The sequence below is a fragment of the Bacillus rossius genome, unplaced genomic scaffold (genome assembly GCF_032445375.1).
Source record: "Bacillus rossius redtenbacheri isolate Brsri unplaced genomic scaffold, Brsri_v3 Brsri_v3_scf844, whole genome shotgun sequence".
In the NCBI taxonomy this organism is placed as follows: Eukaryota; Metazoa; Arthropoda; class Insecta; order Phasmatodea; family Bacillidae; genus Bacillus; species Bacillus rossius.
In genome coordinates this window covers 1-22072 of record NW_026963079.1, presented here as the reverse complement: position 1 = coordinate 22072, position 22072 = coordinate 1, and the positions used below count along the sequence as shown (strand labels likewise).

Below are 22072 nucleotides of genomic sequence, written 5' to 3'. Positions count from 1 at the left end.
CCGGGACGTCGTCAGCGTCGTCGTCGGAGTCGTCGCGTAAGTGGTCAGTCGAAAAGAGCGGTCGTCGTGGGTGGGGTGCAGGAGGCAGCGGCTCCGCAAGTTGAAGGATGAGGGGGTTGTCGCTGCGTCGGCATCGGCGTAGGAAGTAAGTAGTCATGGAGCGAAGGAGAGGGTGAAGGTGGGGCAGGCCGGAGTCTGCCAGGAGAGTCAGCCTGGAGGTGGCGCGGGGGAGTCCGAGAAGGAGACGAATCCCCAGGAAGTAGGTGCGGGTAATGGGGCGAAGGTTGAAACGGGATGAATGAACCCACACGGGGGATGCGTAGGTGAAGCGTGGGATGACGTAGGAATGAAATGCGGTGATGCGAACCGGGAGGGGGGTGCCAGATGAGGGTCGCAGTATCGGTGCCAGCTGCGCCAAGACCGCCCTGGATTGAGTCTTCATGGAAGCAAGGTGCGGGATGAAAGTGAAGGTACTGTCCAGGGTCACCCCCAGATAGCGGACCTCGGGTGACCAGGGGATGGCAGTGCTGGAAACTCGTGGGGGGTGGTCCTGGCGTGGGTGGATGCGTGAGAAGAGAATGGATTGGGTCTTCGAGCAGTTCAGCCCGATGCCGTGCGCGAGGAACTGAGTAGAGAGTGATGTGAGCCCGCGGCTCAGGCGGCCGCCGAGCATCCGCTCGGAGACGGAGGAAGCGAGGAGGCAAGTGTCATCGGCGTACTGAACCAGGTGAGTGCCAGGTGGTGGTTGCAGGTCGGCGATGTGAAGGGTGAAGAGAAGGGGTGAAAGGATGGCGCCCTGGGGGACGCCGGCCATGATGTGACGGGGGTCGGAGAGTTCGCCCTCCACCCGAACCCGGAAGGTACGACCCCCCAGGAACGAGCAGATGAGGCGTATGAGATGAGGTGGAAGGTCGGTGGCGGAGAGACGGTGAATGAGTTGTGAATGGGGCACGGAATCAAATGCCCGGGCAAGGTCCAGAAGCACCATGCCCGTGTGTTGGCGCCGTGCGAAACCTTGGACAGCCAGCACCTCCACACGGGCGATGGCGTGGGAGGTGGAGTGACGTTTGCGGAAACCGAACTGGTGATGGGGGAGAAGATGCAAGAGGTTGACGTGAAGGAGAAGGCGTGTGAGAATGGTCCGCTCTGCGACCTTAGAGATGATGGGTAGAAGAGAAATGGGGCGGTACGATGATGGTAGGGAAGGGGGCTTCCCGGGTTTGGGTATGGGTGAGACAATGGCCACTTTCCAAGGGGTGGGGAAATGACAGAGAAGGAACATCGCGTTGATGATGCGGGTAAGGAAGACCGTCGCCTTCCGAGGAAGAGCACGGAGGACGGGTGCAGGCAGAGAGTCGGAACCGGGGGCAGAAGGGGGCTTGAGACGGAGGAGGAGTGTGCGCACCTCCGATGGCGTGGCGAGAGGGAATGGCAGAGAGTCCGGAAGAACGGGCAGAGTGACGTGATGTGCGAGGGGGGGGGGGTGTGTCCCCGTCGTCCGAAGACTCGGAGGAGAGGGTGGGGGGGTCAGCGGAGGCAAACGTGGTCGCGAGATAGGCAGCGACCGCCTCCGATCGCTCAGGGGCAGTCTCCGCCACCCCGGCCGGGTGGGTGAGTGGGGGAATAGTGGTGGGGACCGATCGGAGGCGCCGGACGTAGGTCCACAGAGAGCCGGATGCAGAGGCGAGGGAGCCGAGACGCCGGGTCTCCAAATGCGCCTTCCACGCCGCGACCATCCGGCGGCACCGGCCCCGCAGCAGGAGGAACACCATCCGTGTCAACGGGGACCGGTTGGCCTGCCACAGGCCGCGGAAGCGGTCGCGCAGGACCACGGCGTCACGCAGGTAAGGCGGGAAGGGGGTGATGCGGGTACTTGGAGTGGCCAGCGGAATGTGAGCGGAGGCGGCCGCAGAGACGGCCCGGGTGAATGACACGACGTTGGCGTCGAGACGGTCGGGGGTGTCGAAGGGGAGGGTGAGGTCGAGTGATGATGAGAGGGTGGTCTGGAACCCATTCCAGTCGGCGTTGCGGAAGTCGAAGCGGGGAAGGTGCGGGTTGGAATGGGGGTAGAAGTGAAGGGAGCCGAGGACGGGCAGGTGATCCGAGGCCCCGGCGGTGAGCGTGGTGAGACCAGAGATGATGGGGAGCGGTGTGGTGAGGGCGAGGTCGATGATACTGGGATGACGGTGGTGCTGAGCGGGGAAGAATGTGGGGGTGGCGGGGGCGCAGATGGAGAGGTTAGTACGCCGGAGGAGCTGACGGAGGGAGCTGCCTCGGCGGTTGGCCGCGACGCAGCCCCAGTAGGGATGGGTGGCGTTGAAGTCCCCGGCCAGCACGACATGGGCATCGAGCCGACCGAGGGCGACAACGGCGGCAGAGGGGAAGGCAAATTGGGGTGGGAGATACACGGAGACTAGAGTCAGGGAGTAGGGCTGTCCGAACAGGCGCACGGCCACAGCCTCAGTCGCGGGTGAAGGTGGAATGTGTCGGCGGTGATGGGTGAAGGTGTCGCGCACCAGGAGTGCCACCCCACCCCCCCGACCATCACGGTCGGAGCGGTGGACGGCATATCCCGGGACGCGGAGGGGTACAGCGGGGGTCAGCCAGGTCTCTGATAGGAACACGACATCGGGTGAGTGCTCGTCGACGAGGTGAAGGAAGTCGAGAAGCTTAGGGAGCAAAGAAAAGGCGTTCCAGACTAGGAGCTTAAGGGGCGGCGGGGGATCCATCGAAGAGACCCAGAAGCGCTTGGAGGAGCACCTCGAATCTCTCCGAAGGGGACTTGGCATGGGACAGGGCGGTCAGGGTGCGGCGAATGAAGGGAAAGTACTGCCGAAACAGCTGGATGAGGTCACGTATGATCGTGGTGAATGAAGTGTCGTCAGCGTCCGGTCGGTGAGATGAGGGGTCCTGAGGTGCAGATGGAGATGGCCCGTCGCGGGAGGGGAACAGGGTGGCGGCGGCGGAACCGCGCCGAGTCCAGGCGTTGGAGGTGACGGCGGGAAAGGCACGAGCGTCGGTCAAGTTTGGCGGTCGCGGTCGCGGTGCCGGGGTGGCCTCAGGCTGTTGTCGGGGGGGGGTGGCGTCTGAGGTAGGCCTGGTTCACCCGGCAGTCCATGGAAGTCGCGAAGTGCGCCTCGCCGCAATTGACGCACTTCGGAGTCGTCGATGTGCACTCGCGGGACCGGTGGGGCCCGGCACACTTGAAACAGGCCACCGGCCTCTCGCAGCGTGTGGATGGGTGGCCGGCCTGCTGGCACCGGTAACACTGCGGGACCCGCCCGCTGCCACGATAGCGTTCGACGGAGACCACCCAGCAGCCCAGGGAGCGTAGAGCCAGGAAGGGAGCTGCCTCCCCCAGGTGGTGAGTATTAACCAGGAACGGACGGGTCGTGGCGGTGTCGGTGACGCGGAGCGGAGTGACGGAAGCAACGGGTAGGTCCAGGTCGAGGAGGGCGGCGTGCACCTCCTCGGGGGTAGTGGTGAGTGGGAGACGCTTCAGGACGAGTCGGTCCCCCTTCTCGTCCTGTCGCAGGTGCGTGAAAGGCTGATGGCCGAGCTGGGTGAGGTGGTTGTATAGGAAGGTGTGATCAGCGGCGTTAGAAGTGTAAAAGGAGGTGCGGCCGTCGACGGAGGTGATGGATAGCTTGCCAGAAAGGAGCGACTGAAACGATTGGGCCAGGGTGAAGGGGCTGGTGGTGATGGGGAGGCGGCAGCCGATGGGCGGCATGCGGGTAGGCTTGACGGTGGCGGCGGCGGAGGCAGATGCGGGGGCGGCAGCAGGTTGGGTGGGAGGCCGGGTGCGGGGTCCAGGTGCAGATGCGGAGGTGGATGGTCGAGGCGACGGCTGACGAGCAGCGGAGGTCGATGGCTGAGTCGCGGCGGTCGTAGTCGGTCGGGGGGTGGTGCGGCGGGTGAGGTGTGAGATGCGGGATGACGTGGATGGTGCAGGTGACGAGTCCCGGGACGAGGTCCCCTCCTCGCCGGCGGAGTCGAGCTCGAGGGCGCCAAACCGGTTGGAGATGGAGGTGCGGTCCTCGGCGCGCCCCATCCTCGGCCGCTTCACCGTCCGGCGGGGGAGGCTGAAGCCGGTGTCCATCGGCACGTCCCGGGGGGCCGCAGGCTCGACAGGGATGAGTGGCAGTGAGGGGGAAGGGGCTGAGAATGGTGAGGAGATGGGGTGAGAAGCAGAGGGGGTGAAAGTGCAAACTGTCGTGGTCGTCATGGTGGTGGTCGTGGTGGTGAGGGTTGCTGCCATGGTGACGTCCGGGGTGAAGGGGGTGTCGGAGCAGAAGCCAGGTGGCACCATCTGGTGATGCTTGGACTCCGACACCTTCGTGCAGCGCTCCTGGGTGCGGATCCCGGTCTGGCTGGGGGTGGGGGGCGGCGAGCATCCCTCTGCTCCAGCATCGCCCGAGGCACCCGTCCGGTCTCGGTGGCCACCAGGAGGCCTGGTGTAGTCCCTCAATGGCGGTTGGAGTCGGCCCTCAAAGTCGGAGTCCCCCAGGGGCGGGTCCTCCCCGGACCCCCCCTCGGCCATGCCGACGAGAAACAATCAAGTCGGCAGGCCAAGAGCCACACCTGGGAGGAACTACTCTTCTCGGCCACCTGGTGACAGCCCCAGGAAGCAGCAGCAGCAGTCAGCAGTCAGTTAAAGGTGGAAGAAGATGGAGTGAATATAATAGGAGTGATGCTGAGTAGAACTTGTAAATAAAAATAAAATAATAATTAGTGGAACCCGAGGGTTGAATTTATTTCTGCAGAGTCCCCCCAGCAATGCCCAGGGGGGGACCCTGTTGCTTGCTGCTGAGAGTTACCAGATCCGGATATGCACCCAGCAGCAAGTCTTCGCACCAGAAACGACTGGTCGGATTATAAAAGCACGCGAGGAAAACTCGAATTAACTAAGGAAATCCCTGCAAACCACTCAGAGTAGCACCTAAGAGCAGTTTGAAGGGAAACCAGAGCACGGTTGAAACTTTGAAAATCCGGACTATATAGGAAAAATGTGCGGACCACCACTAATGGTGAAAATAGCGTACGGTCGTGCAGCCTGAAGCCGCGAATCGTCCGAAAATCGCCTCGTGGGACACGGCACTCGATATTTCGTGAAACCCTAGGTATGTTGCTAATGGAAAAAAGTTCCCCTCTCGACTGTGCCGTGGTGCCCGCCTTTTTGCCGAGGCGGACGCGACGACCCGAGTGCCGCCACGCGGCAAACGGTGTAACCAAGTGCCGCCACGCGGCAAACGGGGTAACCAAATGCACGCGGCGGTCGACCGTCGCCGTGGGTACAGAAACAAAGGAAACGAGGTGCGAGTAGAAACGGGCAGTTGTAGGAAGAAATTGTATTTGCATTGTTGGTGTGTACTGTCATGTAGTGTGATGAACTGGCACGGGAGTGTTATGTCTGGGGAAAGAGCTGTTTCGGAGGTAGAAGTACATAACCTCAAAACACGTTGATGAGGTGGTCCGAGCTCCAAGTGAAATAGAAAAGCGAAACACTGCGCAGCATACTTACCTGGCGTAGGGGCTACCCTGATCAAGCAGGGGGTTCCCCCAGGGTGAGGCTCTTCCCTTGCACTTCGGTTGAGCTGACCTCTGCGATTACCCCAAATGTGGGTAACTCGGGCGCGTAATTTTTGGTAGTCGGGACTGCGTTCGCGCTGTCCCGGTGAAAAAATTTCAACTTAGTAGTTGTGAAGTAGTGTTAAGAATTATGTACAGTGAAGTGTAATTTTTTTTTTTTTTTTCATCTGTGTATGGTATGTAATGCATTCGTAGGTCTCAAGTTTACGGTGCCTTGGCGAACAACCCCACCGTCTTGAAAGTGCGGAAGGAAGGTACGTAATTGTGCATGGTAATAGTTGAAAAAAGAAAAAAAAAATTCCCATGAACGATACTTGTCCAATTCGATTTTTCAGATTTCCCCCTCCCCGCCTCACCCCCGGGCCCAGTGGTTTAACGGTAACCGGCCCAGTGTGTAAACACTGGGCACAACAAAAAATTGTTTAAAGACTCATCAAATGTTCCCCTCCACGGAAATCTTTAGTAAAAGGCGAAAGATTTATGCGTTTGAAGGGAAACCAGAGCACGGTTGAAACTTTGAAAATCCGGACTATATAGGAAAAATGTGCGGACCACCACTAATGGTGAAAATAGCGTACGGTCGTGCAGCCTGAAGCCGCGAATCGTCCGAAAATCGCCTCGTGGGACACGGCACTCGATATTTCGTGAAACCCTAGGTATGTTGCTAATGGAAAAAAGTTCCCCTCTCGACTGTGCCGTGGTGCCCGCCTTTTTGCCGAGGCGGACGCGACGACCCGAGTGCCGCCACGCGGCAAACGGTGTAACCAAGTGCCGCCACGCGGCAAACGGGGTAACCAAATGCACGCGGCGGTCGACCGTCGCCGTGGGTACAGAAACAAAGGAAACGAGGTGCGAGTAGAAACGGGCAGTTGTAGGAAGAAATTGTATTTGCATTGTTGGTGTGTACTGTCATGTAGTGTGATGAACTGGCACGGGAGTGTTATGTCTGGGGAAAGAGCTGTTTCGGAGGTAGAAGTACATAACCTCAAAACACGTTGATGAGGTGGTCCGAGCTCCAAGTGAAATAGAAAAGCGAAACACTGCGCAGCATACTTACCTGGCGTAGGGGCTACCCTGATCAAGCAGGGGGTTCCCCCAGGGTGAGGCTCTTCCCTTGCACTTCGGTTGAGCTGACCTCTGCGATTACCCCAAATGTGGGTAACTCGGGCGCGTAATTTTTGGTAGTCGGGACTGCGTTCGCGCTGTCCCGGTGAAAAAATTTCAACTTAGTAGTTGTGAAGTAGTGTTAAGAATTATGTACAGTGAAGTGTAATTTTTTTTTTTTTTTTCATCTGTGTATGGTATGTAATGCATTCGTAGGTCTCAAGTTTACGGTGCCTTGGCGAACAACCCCACCGTCTTGAAAGTGCGGAAGGAAGGTACGTAATTGTGCATGGTAATAGTTGAAAAAAGAAAAAAAAAATTCCCATGAACGATACTTGTCCAATTCGATTTTTCAGATTTCCCCCTCCCCGCCTCACCCCCGGGCCCAGTGGTTTAACGGTAACCGGCCCAGTGTGTAAACACTGGGCACAACAAAAAATTGTTTAAAGACTCATCAAATGTTCCCCTCCACGGAAATCTTTAGTTTTTTTTTTTTTTTTTTTTTTTTTTTAACAAAGGGAACTCCCACTGAAGGGAGTTACCCACCAAAAAATTCATCTCTAATATAAAAAGCGGATACAGGTGAACACAAATAAAACACAACATAGAACACGAATACATGGCCACAAGGGCGAATGGTGACAATCTTTATTCAACACTGACGAAACGGGGCCCCTCCGACGATACCGTCCTAGAGGTCCAGCTGCTTGTTGGGCGGCGAATCTTCTGTGGGCTGCCGGGGGCGACTCGGGGCGCAGAAGGTGCCGGGCCGCAGATGAAGACGGTCCGGAGCAGTGGCGATGTTAGGCAGTAGTTCACTGAGAGCAGAGATCTTGATGGGATGATGCCTGGTAACATTCCTCAGAGCCAACCGTGGACGTGGTGATCACCGTCGTCAGCTGCCGGGCCCACCAGCCGCGACTGCACCAGCGTCAACGTCATCAGGGTCAGGGCGTCTCAAATGATCGTAGGTAAAGAGCGGTCGGCGGGGGTGAGGGGCGTCAGGCAGGGGCTCTGCAAGGAGTCGGATCAGGGGGTTGTCAGAACGCCGGCAGTGGCGGAGAAACTTCTTAGTCACCTTGCAGAGCAGCTCGTGTAAGTGCGGGAGCCCAGTCTGGTCCAGGAGGGTCTGTCGTAAGGTGGCGCGAGGGAGACCGAGCAGGAGGCGGGCACCGAGAAAGTAGGACCGGGCGATCGGACGGAGGTTGTACAGAGAGGAGTGGACCCAAGCCGGGCACGCGTAGAGGAAGTGGGGAAGAACGAAGGAACGGTAGGCAGTCACACGAACGTCGAGAGGGGTGCCGGATGTCGGTCTGAGTACGGTGGCCAGCTGAGCCATGACGGCACGGGACTTGGTGCGGATGGAGTCGAGGTGCGGCAGAAAAGTAAAGGTATTGTCTAGGGTGACCCCCAGATAACGGATGCGAGGCGACCAGGGGATGGCTACGGTGGAGATGACTGGCGGGTGGTCGTGGTGTGGATGAAGTCGGGAGAAGAGGATGGATCGTGATTTAGAGTGATTGAGCCCGATGCCATGCGCGAGGAACTGATTGTTGAGGGAAGTGAGGCCGCGGCCGAGACGGTCGCAGAGCAGCCGCTCGGAAACTGAAGAGGCCAGGAGACAGGTATCATCGGCGTACTGGACAAGATAGGTGCCGGGAGGGGGCTTGAGATCAGAGATGTGGAGGGTAAAAAGTAGCGGTGAGAGAATGGCGCCCTGGGGGACGCCGGCGGAGATGGGGCGGGGGCCGGAGAGGACCCCCTCCACCCGAACCCGGAAGGTGCGACCCTCCAGGAAGGAGCAGAGGAGGCGGACGAGATGAGATGAGAGGTCGGTGGCAGAGAGGCGCTGGAGGAGCTGGGCATGCGGAACGGAATCGAAAGCACGGGCGAGGTCAAGAAGCACCATGCCCGTGTGTTGCCGCCTGGCGAATCCCTGGACCACCAGGTGCTCCACACGGGCAATGGCGTGGGTCGTCGAGTGGCGGGGGCGGAAACCGAACTGGTGGTGGGGTAGAAGGTCCAGGGTGGTGACTTGAAAGAGGAGACGGCGGTGGATCGCCCGTTCCGCGACCTTGGACAGAATAGGAAGAAGCGAGATGGGCCGAAAAGATGAAGGGAGAGACGGGGGCTTGCCAGGTTTGGGGATGGGTGAGACGATGGCGGTTTTCCAGGGGGTGGGGAAGTGGCAGAGGAGGAACATTGCGTTGAAAAGACGGGTCAGAAACACAAGGGCCTTGCGAGGTAGGGCACGGAGCACGGGGGAGGGCAGAGAGTCGTGGCCAGGAGCAGAACGGGGCCGAAGGCGGGCGAGCAGGGTGCGGACCTCGGAAGGCGTGACGAGCGGCAGGGGGAAGGTGGCCGGAAGGGGGGGCAAAGTGACGTGGCGAGACAGGAGGCGGGCCCCGTCCTCGTCGTCCGAAGACTCGGAGGACAGGGAAGGGCCGGGTGCGGATGCGAAGGTGGTCGCCAGGCAGGCGGCCACCGCCTCGGATCGCTCCGAGGCCGTTTCCGCCACACCTGTGGGGGTGGTCAGCGGGGGGATGGTGGTAGGAACCGAGCGGAGACGACGGACGTGAGACCAGAGGGAGCCGGAGCAAGCAGAGAGGGATTGGAGACGCCGAGTGTCCAGACGGGCCCTCCACTCCGCGACCAATCGCCGGCAGCGCCCCCGCAGCACCAGGTACACCCGCCGGTGCAGCAGGGAACGACTAGCCTGCCAGAGGACGCGGAAGCGGTCGCGCAAGGACAAGGCGTCCCGGAGGTAAGGCGGAAATGGGTCGACAAGGGGACGGGGGGGAACCAGAGGTATGTTGGCAGAGGCGGCCGCGGAAATGGCGTCGGTCAGCGAGAGAACGTTGGCGTCAAGGCGGGCAGGGGTATCGAACGGAACAGACAGGTCAATGGCAGCGGAGAGGGAACGCTGAAAACCGCCCCAGTCGGCCTTGGGAAAATCGAAGCGGGGGAGGTGGGGGTTAGAATGGGGGTGAAAGTGAAGTGTGGCAAGAACAGGCAAGTGGTCGGAGGTGCCGGAGGTGATGGTGGTGAGATCCGAGAGAATGGGGAGGGGCGTGGACAGTGCAAAGTCGATGATGCTGGGTTGCCGGTTGAGCTGGGCCGGAAAAAATGTCGGGGTCGGAGGGGCATAAAGAGAGAGAGGAGTACGCCGAAGGAGTTGCCGGAGGGAGCTGCCCCGCCGGTTTGCGGCGGCACAGCCCCAGAAGGGATGGGTGGCGTTGAAGTCCCCGGCCAGCACGACGTGGGCGTCGAGCCGACCGAGGGCGACAACGTCGGCCGTGGGAAAGGCGAACTGAGGGGGGAGGTACAAGGATACCAAGGTCAGGGAGTACGGGAGGCCGTGCAAGCGCACAGCAACCGCCTCGGCCGCGGGGGAAGAAGGGATGCGACGGCGATGATGTGAAATGGTGTTGCGGACGAGTAACGCCACCCCCCCGCCCCGACCATCGCGATCGGCACGGTGGACCGCATACCCGGGGACCAGGACGGGGGCAGAGGGGGAGAGCCAGGTCTCAGAAAGGAACACGACGTCGGGCGATCGCTCGTGGAGCAGGTGCAAAAGGTCGTGGAGCTTAGGGAGGAGGGAAAAGACGTTCCAGATGAGGACACTAAGGGGAGGGGCGGGATCCATCGAAGAAATTCAGAAGGGCCTGGAGGAGCACTCCGAACTTCTCGGTGGAGGTGCGGGCTCGGGAGAGTGCCGTCAGGACAGTCCGGATGAGCGGGAGGTACTGTCGGATGAATGAAATGAAGTCGTGAATGAGGGATGAAAGCGACGAGCAGTCTGAGTCGGAGGCAAGCGGTCGAGAGTCAGAAGAAGGAGCGGAAGGAGGAGGGTGCGAGGTGGCAGAGGGGGGAACAACCGGAACAACGGGGGGAGGGCGTGCCCAAGCATTGGTGGAGAGAGCAGGAAACGTCTTGGGATCGGACAGGGACGGGACAGAGGGCCCGGTCCCCACGGCAGTCGTCGTGGCGTCAGTGAGTCGTTGAGGGTGTCGGCGCAGGTAAGCCTGAATCACGCGACAGTCAGTGGAAGTAGCGAAGTGGGCCCCGTCACAGAGCGTGCAGCGTCGGGTAGTCGAGGTGCAGTCCCGAGACCAGTGGGGCCCAGCGCACTTGAAACAGGCGAGGTCCCGGTGGCATCGGGAGGACGGGTGTCCAGGCCGCTGGCAGCGGTAGCACTGAGGTACGCGCCCCGAGCCGCGGTATTTCTCAACTGCCACCACCCAGCAGCCCAATGTCTTCAACTTCAGGAAGGGGGCTGCCTCACCCAGACCGGATGTAGTGACCAGGAAAGGCCGGGTCGTTGAAGTAGGAGAGGTGCGCATGGCCACCACAGATGCCACAGGTAGGTGCAGGTCGAGCAGGGACTGGGTGACCTCGTCAGCCGTCGTGGAGAGAGGGAGTTTCTTGATCACAACTCGATCGGCACGCTCGTCGGGGCGGAGATGGGTGTAGGGTTTATATCCGAGGCGTTGGAGTTCGTCAAATAGGAGCTGGTGGTCCTGAGGGTTGCTGGTATAAAAGGAGGTGCGGTCATTGACGGAGGTGACAGAGAGAGGACCGGAGAGGAGAGACTGAAAACGTTGTGCAGTGGCGAAGGGGCCGGCTGTGGGCGTGAGAAGGCAGGCGATCGGAGGCATGCGAGGCGTGCGAGGAGTGGAGGTAGGCGGGCGAGGCGCCGCCGAGGAGGAGGCACGAGGCTGCGAGGCTGGAGGGCGGGGTGGAGCACGAGATGAGCTGGGACTCGTCGAAGAGGGGCCCGGGAGAGTGGTGAAGGGCACAGGAGGAGGTTGCGTGTCGGGCCGGTGCCGTTTAGCATGCTGCTTGCGGCGGGGCTTGGCAGTCAAGGGTCGGTCCGAGGAGGCAGCCCCAGCGCCGTCGTCGGTGTCGGTATCCGGTAGACTGAGGAGACTGTCGTAGCGGTTGCTGGTAGGGACGGCATCGTCGGAGGAGTGCTGGTCGGGGTGGGCGCGCTTGACGGTCTTCGTGGGAACGATGAAGCCGGTGTCCATGGGAGTAGCAGTCGCAGCAGGAGGAACGGCGGCAGGCGGTGAGTCGGTCGGCAACAGCGGAAGAGAAGGCGCAGGAGACATGATCGGTGAAGTGATGCAGGCCGTGGTGGTAGTAGTAGTCACAGTTGGTGGTGTTGGAGCAGAGGTAGTCGTAGGCAGAGCGAGGATGGTGGAGACATCCAGGCCGTGAAGATGTTTCGTCTCGCTGACCTTAATGCAAACAGTCTGGGTGCGCAGCCCGGCCGGCGCGGGGGAGGGAGGCGGAGCCACCCCCCCGACCCCAGCAGCGCCCGCCTCCCCAGACCCGACTTGCATGGTCTCCAAGCGCTGGCGATGCGGTCCACAGTATTGTCGTGGCTGGGGTGGCCGATTGTCAGTAGTCATCTCATCGCCAGAACCGGCCTCGGCCGAGGGCCTCGGACCAAAGTCGTCCCCGCCCTGGTTCGGCGTCATCGGGAGAGAGTCCATTCCAAACTCTCCCCTCGGCCTCCCCAATAGGCTACAACTTGGTTGCCGGGAGTCACAAGAAGTGGCCTCGGCCGATGGCCTCTGACCGAGGTCGCCCCCGCCCTGGTTTGGCTTCATCGGGAGGGAGTCCATTCCAAACTCCCCCCTCAGCCGCCCCAATAGGCCGCGACTCGGTGGCGCACAGCACTCACAAGAAGAAGATCTAGGATCTAAGAACTAGATCTACACAAGAGCACTCCTGGTGGTCGACTCAGGAACTAGCAGCAGCAGGTCTCGGCGGCTCGCTGAAATTGCTGAAAGGAAACCAGTTAGTTAATGGCCAAAAGTGCTCAGATTTGCTTCAAAAAGCTTTTAAAAAATTCCCCTGAACAGTTTGATGCCTTTGAAGGGAAACCAGAGCACGGTTGAAACTTTGAAAATCCGGACTATATAGGAAAAATGTGCGGACCACCACTAATGGTGAAAATAGCGTACGGTCGTGCAGCCTGAAGCCGCGAATCGTCCGAAAATCGCCTCGTGGGACACGGCACTCGATATTTCGTGAAACCCTAGGTATGTTGCTAATGGAAAAAAGTTCCCCTCTCGACTGTGCCGTGGTGCCCGCCTTTTTGCCGAGGCGGACGCGACGACCCGAGTGCCGCCACGCGGCAAACGGTGTAACCAAGTGCCGCCACGCGGCAAACGGGGTAACCAAATGCACGCGGCGGTCGACCGTCGCCGTGGGTACAGAAACAAAGGAAACGAGGTGCGAGTAGAAACGGGCAGTTGTAGGAAGAAATTGTATTTGCATTGTTGGTGTGTACTGTCATGTAGTGTGATGAACTGGCACGGGAGTGTTATGTCTGGGGAAAGAGCTGTTTCGGAGGTAGAAGTACATAACCTCAAAACACGTTGATGAGGTGGTCCGAGCTCCAAGTGAAATAGAAAAGCGAAACACTGCGCAGCATACTTACCTGGCGTAGGGGCTACCCTGATCAAGCAGGGGGTTCCCCCAGGGTGAGGCTCTTCCCTTGCACTTCGGTTGAGCTGACCTCTGCGATTACCCCAAATGTGGGTAACTCGGGCGCGTAATTTTTGGTAGTCGGGACTGCGTTCGCGCTGTCCCGGTGAAAAAATTTCAACTTAGTAGTTGTGAAGTAGTGTTAAGAATTATGTACAGTGAAGTGTAATTTTTTTTTTTTTTTTCATCTGTGTATGGTATGTAATGCATTCGTAGGTCTCAAGTTTACGGTGCCTTGGCGAACAACCCCACCGTCTTGAAAGTGCGGAAGGAAGGTACGTAATTGTGCATGGTAATAGTTGAAAAAAGAAAAAAAAAATTCCCATGAACGATACTTGTCCAATTCGATTTTTCAGATTTCCCCCTCCCCGCCTCACCCCCGGGCCCAGTGGTTTAACGGTAACCGGCCCAGTGTGTAAACACTGGGCACAACAAAAAATTGTTTAAAGACTCATCAAATGTTCCCCTCCACGGAAATCTTTAGTAAAAGGCGAAAGATTTATGCGTTTGAAGGGAAACCAGAGCACGGTTGAAACTTTGAAAATCCGGACTATATAGGAAAAATGTGCGGACCACCACTAATGGTGAAAATAGCGTACGGTCGTGCAGCCTGAAGCCGCGAATCGTCCGAAAATCGCCTCGTGGGACACGGCACTCGATATTTCGTGAAACCCTAGGTATGTTGCTAATGGAAAAAAGTTCCCCTCTCGACTGTGCCGTGGTGCCCGCCTTTTTGCCGAGGCGGACGCGACGACCCGAGTGCCGCCACGCGGCAAACGGTGTAACCAAGTGCCGCCACGCGGCAAACGGGGTAACCAAATGCACGCGGCGGTCGACCGTCGCCGTGGGTACAGAAACAAAGGAAACGAGGTGCGAGTAGAAACGGGCAGTTGTAGGAAGAAATTGTATTTGCATTGTTGGTGTGTACTGTCATGTAGTGTGATGAACTGGCACGGGAGTGTTATGTCTGGGGAAAGAGCTGTTTCGGAGGTAGAAGTACATAACCTCAAAACACGTTGATGAGGTGGTCCGAGCTCCAAGTGAAATAGAAAAGCGAAACACTGCGCAGCATACTTACCTGGCGTAGGGGCTACCCTGATCAAGCAGGGGGTTCCCCCAGGGTGAGGCTCTTCCCTTGCACTTCGGTTGAGCTGACCTCTGCGATTACCCCAAATGTGGGTAACTCGGGCGCGTAATTTTTGGTAGTCGGGACTGCGTTCGCGCTGTCCCGGTGAAAAAATTTCAACTTAGTAGTTGTGAAGTAGTGTTAAGAATTATGTACAGTGAAGTGTAATTTTTTTTTTTTTTTTCATCTGTGTATGGTATGTAATGCATTCGTAGGTCTCAAGTTTACGGTGCCTTGGCGAACAACCCCACCGTCTTGAAAGTGCGGAAGGAAGGTACGTAATTGTGCATGGTAATAGTTGAAAAAAGAAAAAAAAAATTCCCATGAACGATACTTGTCCAATTCGATTTTTCAGATTTCCCCCTCCCCGCCTCACCCCCGGGCCCAGTGGTTTAACGGTAACCGGCCCAGTGTGTAAACACTGGGCACAACAAAAAATTGTTTAAAGACTCATCAAATGTTCCCCTCCACGGAAATCTTTAGTAAAAGGCGAAAGATTTATGCGTTTGAAGGGAAACCAGAGCACGGTTGAAACTTTGAAAATCCGGACTATATAGGAAAAATGTGCGGACCACCACTAATGGTGAAAATAGCGTACGGTCGTGCAGCCTGAAGCCGCGAATCGTCCGAAAATCGCCTCGTGGGACACGGCACTCGATATTTCGTGAAACCCTAGGTATGTTGCTAATGGAAAAAAGTTCCCCTCTCGACTGTGCCGTGGTGCCCGCCTTTTTGCCGAGGCGGACGCGACGACCCGAGTGCCGCCACGCGGCAAACGGTGTAACCAAGTGCCGCCACGCGGCAAACGGGGTAACCAAATGCACGCGGCGGTCGACCGTCGCCGTGGGTACAGAAACAAAGGAAACGAGGTGCGAGTAGAAACGGGCAGTTGTAGGAAGAAATTGTATTTGCATTGTTGGTGTGTACTGTCATGTAGTGTGATGAACTGGCACGGGAGTGTTATGTCTGGGGAAAGAGCTGTTTCGGAGGTAGAAGTACATAACCTCAAAACACGTTGATGAGGTGGTCCGAGCTCCAAGTGAAATAGAAAAGCGAAACACTGCGCAGCATACTTACCTGGCGTAGGGGCTACCCTGATCAAGCAGGGGGTTCCCCCAGGGTGAGGCTCTTCCCTTGCACTTCGGTTGAGCTGACCTCTGCGATTACCCCAAATGTGGGTAACTCGGGCGCGTAATTTTTGGTAGTCGGGACTGCGTTCGCGCTGTCCCGGTGAAAAAATTTCAACTTAGTAGTTGTGAAGTAGTGTTAAGAATTATGTACAGTGAAGTGTAATTTTTTTTTTTTTTTTCATCTGTGTATGGTATGTAATGCATTCGTAGGTCTCAAGTTTACGGTGCCTTGGCGAACAACCCCACCGTCTTGAAAGTGCGGAAGGAAGGTACGTAATTGTGCATGGTAATAGTTGAAAAAAGAAAAAAAAAATTCCCATGAACGATACTTGTCCAATTCGATTTTTCAGATTTCCCCCTCCCCGCCTCACCCCCGGGCCCAGTGGTTTAACGGTAACCGGCCCAGTGTGTAAACACTGGGCACAACAAAAAATTGTTTAAAGACTCATCAAATGTTCCCCTCCACGGAAATCTTTAGTAAAAGGCGAAAGATTTATGCGTTTGAAGGGAAACCAGAGCACGGTTGAAACTTTGAAAATCCGGACTATATAGGAAAAATGTGCGGACCACCACTAATGGTGAAAATAGCGTACGGTCGTGCAGCCTGAAGCCGCGAATCGTCCGAAAATCGCCTCGTGGGACACGGCACTCGATATTTCGTGAAACCCTAGGTATGTTGCTAATGGAAAAAAGTTCCCCTCTCGACTGTGCCGTGGTGCCCGCCTTTTTGCCGAGGCGGACGCGACGACCCGAGTGCCGCCACGCGGCAAACGGTGTAACCAAGTGCCGCCACGCGGCAAACGGGGTAACCAAATGCACGCGGCGGTCGACCGTCGCCGTGGGTACAGAAACAAAGGAAACGAGGTGCGAGTAGAAACGGGCAGTTGTAGGAAGAAATTGTATTTGCATTGTTGGTGTGTACTGTCATGTAGTGTGATGAACTGGCACGGGAGTGTTATGTCTGGGGAAAGAGCTGTTTCGGAGGTAGAAGTACATAACCTCAAAACACGTTGATGAGGTGGTCCGAGCTCCAAGTGAAATAGAAAAGCGAAACACTGCGCAGCATACTTACCTGGCGTAGGGGCTACCCTGATCAAGCAGGGGGTTCCCCCAGGGTGAGGCTCTTCCCTTGCACTTCGGTTGAGCTGACCTCTGCGATTACCCCAAATGTGGGTAACTCGGGCGCGTAATTTTTGGTAGTCGGGACTGCGTTCGCGCTGTCCCGGTGAAAAAATTTCAACTTAGTAGTTGTGAAGTAGTGTTAAGAATTATGTACAGTGAAGTGTAATTTTTTTTTTTTTTTTCATCTGTGTATGGTATGTAATGCATTCGTAGGTCTCAAGTTTACGGTGCCTTGGCGAACAACCCCACCGTCTTGAAAGTGCGGAAGGAAGGTACGTAATTGTGCATGGTAATAGTTGAAAAAAGAAAAAAAAAATTCCCATGAACGATACTTGTCCAATTCGATTTTTCAGATTTCCCCCTCCCCGCCTCACCCCCGGGCCCAGTGGTTTAACGGTAACCGGCCCAGTGTGTAAACACTGGGCACAACAAAAAATTGTTTAAAGACTCATCAAATGTTCCCCTCCACGGAAATCTTTAGTAAAAGGCGAAAGATTTATGCGTTTGAAGGGAAACCAGAGCACGGTTGAAACTTTGAAAATCCGGACTATATAGGAAAAATGTGCGGACCACCACTAATGGTGAAAATAGCGTACGGTCGTGCAGCCTGAAGCCGCGAATCGTCCGAAAATCGCCTCGTGGGACACGGCACTCGATATTTCGTGAAACCCTAGGTATGTTGCTAATGGAAAAAAGTTCCCCTCTCGACTGTGCCGTGGTGCCCGCCTTTTTGCCGAGGCGGACGCGACGACCCGAGTGCCGCCACGCGGCAAACGGTGTAACCAAGTGCCGCCACGCGGCAAACGGGGTAACCAAATGCACGCGGCGGTCGACCGTCGCCGTGGGTACAGAAACAAAGGAAACGAGGTGCGAGTAGAAACGGGCAGTTGTAGGAAGAAATTGTATTTGCATTGTTGGTGTGTACTGTCATGTAGTGTGATGAACTGGCACGGGAGTGTTATGTCTGGGGAAAGAGCTGTTTCGGAGGTAGAAGTACATAACCTCAAAACACGTTGATGAGGTGGTCCGAGCTCCAAGTGAAATAGAAAAGCGAAACACTGCGCAGCATACTTACCTGGCTCGTGGCTACAATTGCGGACAAAGGGCTTGAAGTAAGCGGTTGAGCATGATATTCAAAGAGAATAGTTAGGGACAACAGTAAGTACAGATTATACCAGGGGATCGAATAGGATCCAAACTTCCTCCCTTTTCAGTTTTCAGTTTTCATTTTACACACTCCGACGATTACCATTATTTCTCACTAAGTTCCGTTTCTCACCACCCGCGCGGCAGCACCGTCTTCGCACTGTGCTGCCGCCTGGCGCCCATTCCGCGAACTCGCTCTGTTTCTTCTGCTGTTCGCGATGTGCCGAATTCGCCGCTCGCCTTTCTTCCTGCGCGCAGTTGTCTGATGATGCTGTGTCGCCTTTTGTTTTTCTGTTTCTTGTTGCTGCTCCATTTTTCCGCCGTTTTTTCGCTTACTGTCTCTCCTGATGCTCAACTCGCTACTTCTTGCTGTCCGCAATGTCTGCTCGCGCGCTGCCTGTGCGCGCGCATTTCTTTTGCTGCTCCCTGCCATCTAGTGGCGGCTTTTGCAACTGCTTGTCTCGCCTCGCGCGGTCTTCTCGCTGATTTCGCTGCTTTTGTGCAACCATCGGTCTTTATGTTTTGTTTTCGTCCTTTGCATATCTTGATAGTATATTTAATCCAGTTTGCTGATTTATATTGTGTTTTCTGTCTCCATTATGGCAGATAAATTTCGCAAATCTGACCGACTTTCTGACCGCCCTCGCGACTCCACAGTTCGCAGGGCGAAAATCACCTATACCAAAGATGACCCCGGCCAAGGCCGCAGTTGGCGCCGAATGAAGCCGACCCCCCCAGCTCCTACAGGCTCCTCGCAGGCGAGTGCAACAAGCACTGATGATGTTGACTCTCAGTCTTCGCGAGTGAGCTCCGACCACGAAGAGGAACTTTTGGTTACCAAGCAGCCTGCCGCAGCTTGCTATGGCATGCGGCCTCCTGCTACTTCCTCCAGCTTGGTTTCTTTGACCACCACCACGATTACGACTACTGTTTGTTCCGCCCCGATTTCTGCCTCGGCCATGTCTGCTTCGAGCCTTTACTCGCAGCCTGGCCCCTATTATGCCTCCACTCTTGCCAGTGGGGTGCCTGCTGATTCTGACACCTGCTCATCTCTGCCACTCGGCCAGGCCTCTGTGTCTGCCGCTGTTCGCCCTGCTTCGCCCTCTGCTTCGCATGGTCTCCCTGGGCCCGATTTGACGCCTTTTTCGCAGCCTCGGTCAGCCGCGCCTGAGTCTGGCATGCTGCCGCCGCCGATTGTTCTGCCCTCTTCTGACCACTCTGCGCGGTTGCCTGCTGTTTCTTCTGCCGACATGTTCTCGTCGCCGCTGCAGGAAGCCTCCGTGTCTCGCGCTGGCCATGGTGCTGCCGTCCCTTGTTCTGCACCCAACTTGTCTACGCGGCCTGACGCCACGGCGCCATTACAGGACCTCCCTGCTTCCGCGCAGCCTGGTATTTTCGACCCCTCTCGTGCCCCCGACTTTCAGTTCGGCGGCGCTCTGAGCTTCTCGATGGGGCCACCTGCTCCTGACACTTCCTCTGGCCGTTTGGGGAAACGTCAGACTGACCTTTGGGCGGACGACGAGTATGACTGGTCTGCTGCTCCAACTGGTGACCGTCCTCCAGCCCCGTCTTCGCCCCTACACGGCCTGCAGCCGCCCATGCCTCAACGCGCCTACGCCAAGCGTGCCAAGCGTGCTGCTACTGTGGTCCACACTTCGCAGATTGCTGGTCCTTCTCATGTGGACGTGCCGTTGATCTTGCCTCCGGTGTCTGTGCACGGTGGTCCTGAGGGCCGCCCGACGACGACTCAGTTGCCCCCCGCCTCCCGTGTCTCGGCCGCCGCCGCCGTCGCAGAAAATGCCGCCGGCGCGGCCCGGCACTGATCTTCGCCCTCCAGACTCTGGAGTGGCTCGTGGTGCTCGTGCCACCAAGAAACCGCCGTTGATTGTGCGCAGGGGCGGTTTGTCCCCGAACGCCATTAAGGAACTGGATGCGCTGCGCGCAAAGTTCTCTCAGCCCTTTGTTGCCACGCATTATGACTCCACCTCGACTTTCCAAATGGCAAATAAGGAGGACCATTTTGCCATGACCAACTTGCTGCGGTCCAAGGGCGAGAAGTTCCACACCTGGACGTGCGCTGAGGACAGGAATGCCAGGGTGGTCATCCGCAAGTTGCACATAGACACGCCGATTGAGCACATTTCGGGGGCCTTGATGGAGAACGGCATTCGTCACTCCAAAGTGACTCGTCTCGCCAGCCGCTCTGCCTTTCCTGAGCCGTACCCACTGTTCCTGGTGGTGTTGGAGGGCACCACTCAGGTGGCTGAGGCTATGAAGATTCGCCATCTCGGCGGTGTCGGCGTGACCATAGAGCCCTTCCGCGGTGGTGGTGGGACCGTCCAGTGTTTTCGGTGCCAACGTCTGGGACACTCGTCGCATACCTGTGATGAAGACCCGGTCTGTGTCCGGTGTGGCGCTGACCATCCCTCGGCTGCCTGCCCTGTCCCTAAGTCGGACCCGCCGAAATGCGTTTTCTGCGAGGGCCCACATCCTGCGAATTATTCGCGATGTCCTGAACGGCTCCGTCTCATCCAGGCCAGGGAGTCCAGACAACAACAGCGCCAGCCACCTGTTCCTGCCGCACAAGCTCCGCGGTTGATCCCCCCTGGCATGCAATCGCGTCGATCTGGAGGCCGCTCTTATGCCGATGCTACGTCGCGTCAGCCGTCACAGCAACCGCCGCCCGTCTCTGGCCCTGAAGATCCAAGTCACTCCGAGTCTCTTCGTGACCTCCTTGACTTTTTCAAGCGGCTGGACATCTGCACATGGTTCAAGCGAGTCATGGCTGCGATTCACCGCTTTCAGGCTGCCTGCTCCTGGACTGCCAAGTGTGACATCATACTTGGACTCCTGGATCAGGTTCAACGCGCTTTTTCGTCCAGTTCTGAGGCCTTACCACCTACACACTGACATGCAGTACACTGTTCTTACCTGGAACATGCGGTCGGTCTCCTCACGCTTACCTGACTTGCTGGTCCTTCTCCATCAGTTCCGGCCTGCCTTGGTGGGGCTGACCGAGACTTGGTTGACTGCGGCAGATGACTTCTCCTTACCTGGCTACCGCATCCACCGTGCTGATCGTTCCTCTGGTCCACGTGGCGGCGTTGCTCTCCTCGTGCGGCAGGACATCAAGCATCATCGCCGTTCTGTTCCTCATCTCTCGGTGGTGGAAGCTGCGGCCGTTCGGTGTTCCGGCGCGGGTGCGTCTTTCACCTTCATCGTGGTTTACATGCGGCCGAAGACTCCCTTTCCCGCTGCCGAGTTGACTGCGCTCTTTCAGATGGATGCCAACTGCCTGATGGCCGGCGATTACAACTGCCGTAGCACCTCGTGGGGCTGTAGGACGACCGACTACAGGGGACGGGGTCTTGGCCGTCTGGTGTCACACCTGGGCCTCCAGATTTTTGCGCCGTCGGAGCCCTCTTACCGGCCTGCTCGTCTGGATCATGCTCCTTCTGTCCTTGATTTCTTCATCGCGCCTCCTTCTATGAGTCTCATTGATACGGCTGCTGTGACGTTGTCCGACTCGGACCACTTGCCTGTCCGTACTCTTCTTGAGCTGGCTTCCTCTTTGGATTCTTTGCCGCTCCACTGGGATTTTCGCCGTGCTGACTGGCCTCGCTATCGCCGCCTCCTTGATGATGGTCTCGACCTCACGGCTGTTCCACGTGATGCGCAATCTTTCGACCAGGCAGTGGATTCTTTCACGCTCCTTCTCAAGTCGGCCGCGCAGCAGGCCATCCCTTTGCGACCGCCGCGGCACGTCGGTACCCCCGTTCCCTCGGGAGTTGCGTGCGCTTGTCAGGACTCGTGACAGGGCGAGGGAGCGGTGGCAACGCTCGCATCAGGAGGCCGACTTGGAACAGTACAAGTGTTGGAGGAGGGCCGCCCGGCACGCCATTCACCGTTGGCAGGCTCAGGACCAACTTGAGAAGCTCCAGGCACTTTCTGTCACGTCGGGCTCGGTGTGGACCTACATCCGTCGGCTCAAGGCTACCTCCCGTACGATTCCGCCTCTTACTGTTGGCGTTCGTCAGGTTGACTCTCCTGCGGAGCAGGCGGAGGTCATCGCCGCTCATTTCGAAGGAACGTTCCAGGTGCCGCGTCCCGTTCTGGGCGCAGGCCCAGCTCACACGTTGCCGACCTCCTTTACTTGCGTGGCGCCCCCTCCTGTTGAGGGGTGGATGCTCACAACGCCCAAAGAGGTCGGGAAGATCTTGAAGACTGTGCGCCTCTCTGCGGCTCCTGGACACGACGGCATTCCTCCACGACTGGTTACTTCGTTGTCCAGGAAAGGAATCGTCTACCTGACCGTCCTCATTAATGCTATCTTCTTGCTGCTCCACTTTCCGAC

The 22072-nt window shown here is 57.4% G+C and overlaps 1 protein-coding gene and 11 non-coding genes across 12 annotated transcripts; 7 read left to right on the top strand and 5 right to left on the bottom strand.

Moving 5' to 3' along the window:
- Positions 1–142: 142 nt before the first annotated feature.
- On the top strand, positions 143–19541 carry LOC134545701 (uncharacterized; the record flags this gene model as incomplete). The annotated part of the gene is made up of 2 exons (XM_063388623.1): positions 143–259; positions 18870–19541. Coding segments are annotated over 2 exons (789 nt in total), but the record flags the coding sequence as incomplete, so codon positions are not given.
- On the top strand, positions 5514–5676 carry LOC134545703 (U1 spliceosomal RNA). Its single transcript, XR_010078724.1, has one exon. It is a non-coding gene; the product is annotated as a U1 spliceosomal RNA (small nuclear RNA).
- On the bottom strand, positions 5976–6095 carry LOC134545708 (U5 spliceosomal RNA). The gene has a single exon (XR_010078729.1). It is a non-coding gene; the product is annotated as a U5 spliceosomal RNA (small nuclear RNA).
- Positions 6639–6801, top strand: LOC134545712 (U1 spliceosomal RNA). Its single transcript, XR_010078733.1, has one exon. It is a non-coding gene; the product is annotated as a U1 spliceosomal RNA (small nuclear RNA).
- Positions 13140–13302, top strand: LOC134545711 (U1 spliceosomal RNA). Its single transcript, XR_010078732.1, has one exon. It is a non-coding gene; the product is annotated as a U1 spliceosomal RNA (small nuclear RNA).
- On the bottom strand, positions 13602–13721 carry LOC134545707 (U5 spliceosomal RNA). The gene has a single exon (XR_010078728.1). It is a non-coding gene; the product is annotated as a U5 spliceosomal RNA (small nuclear RNA).
- Positions 14265–14427, top strand: LOC134545710 (U1 spliceosomal RNA). Its single transcript, XR_010078731.1, has one exon. It is a non-coding gene; the product is annotated as a U1 spliceosomal RNA (small nuclear RNA).
- Positions 14727–14846, bottom strand: LOC134545706 (U5 spliceosomal RNA). Its single transcript, XR_010078727.1, has one exon. It is a non-coding gene; the product is annotated as a U5 spliceosomal RNA (small nuclear RNA).
- On the top strand, positions 15390–15552 carry LOC134545709 (U1 spliceosomal RNA). Its single transcript, XR_010078730.1, has one exon. It is a non-coding gene; the product is annotated as a U1 spliceosomal RNA (small nuclear RNA).
- On the bottom strand, positions 15852–15971 carry LOC134545705 (U5 spliceosomal RNA). Its single transcript, XR_010078726.1, has one exon. It is a non-coding gene; the product is annotated as a U5 spliceosomal RNA (small nuclear RNA).
- On the top strand, positions 16515–16677 carry LOC134545702 (U1 spliceosomal RNA). Its single transcript, XR_010078723.1, has one exon. It is a non-coding gene; the product is annotated as a U1 spliceosomal RNA (small nuclear RNA).
- LOC134545704 (U5 spliceosomal RNA) lies at positions 16977–17096 on the bottom strand. Its single transcript, XR_010078725.1, has one exon. It is a non-coding gene; the product is annotated as a U5 spliceosomal RNA (small nuclear RNA).
- Positions 19542–22072: the final 2531 nt, after the last annotated feature.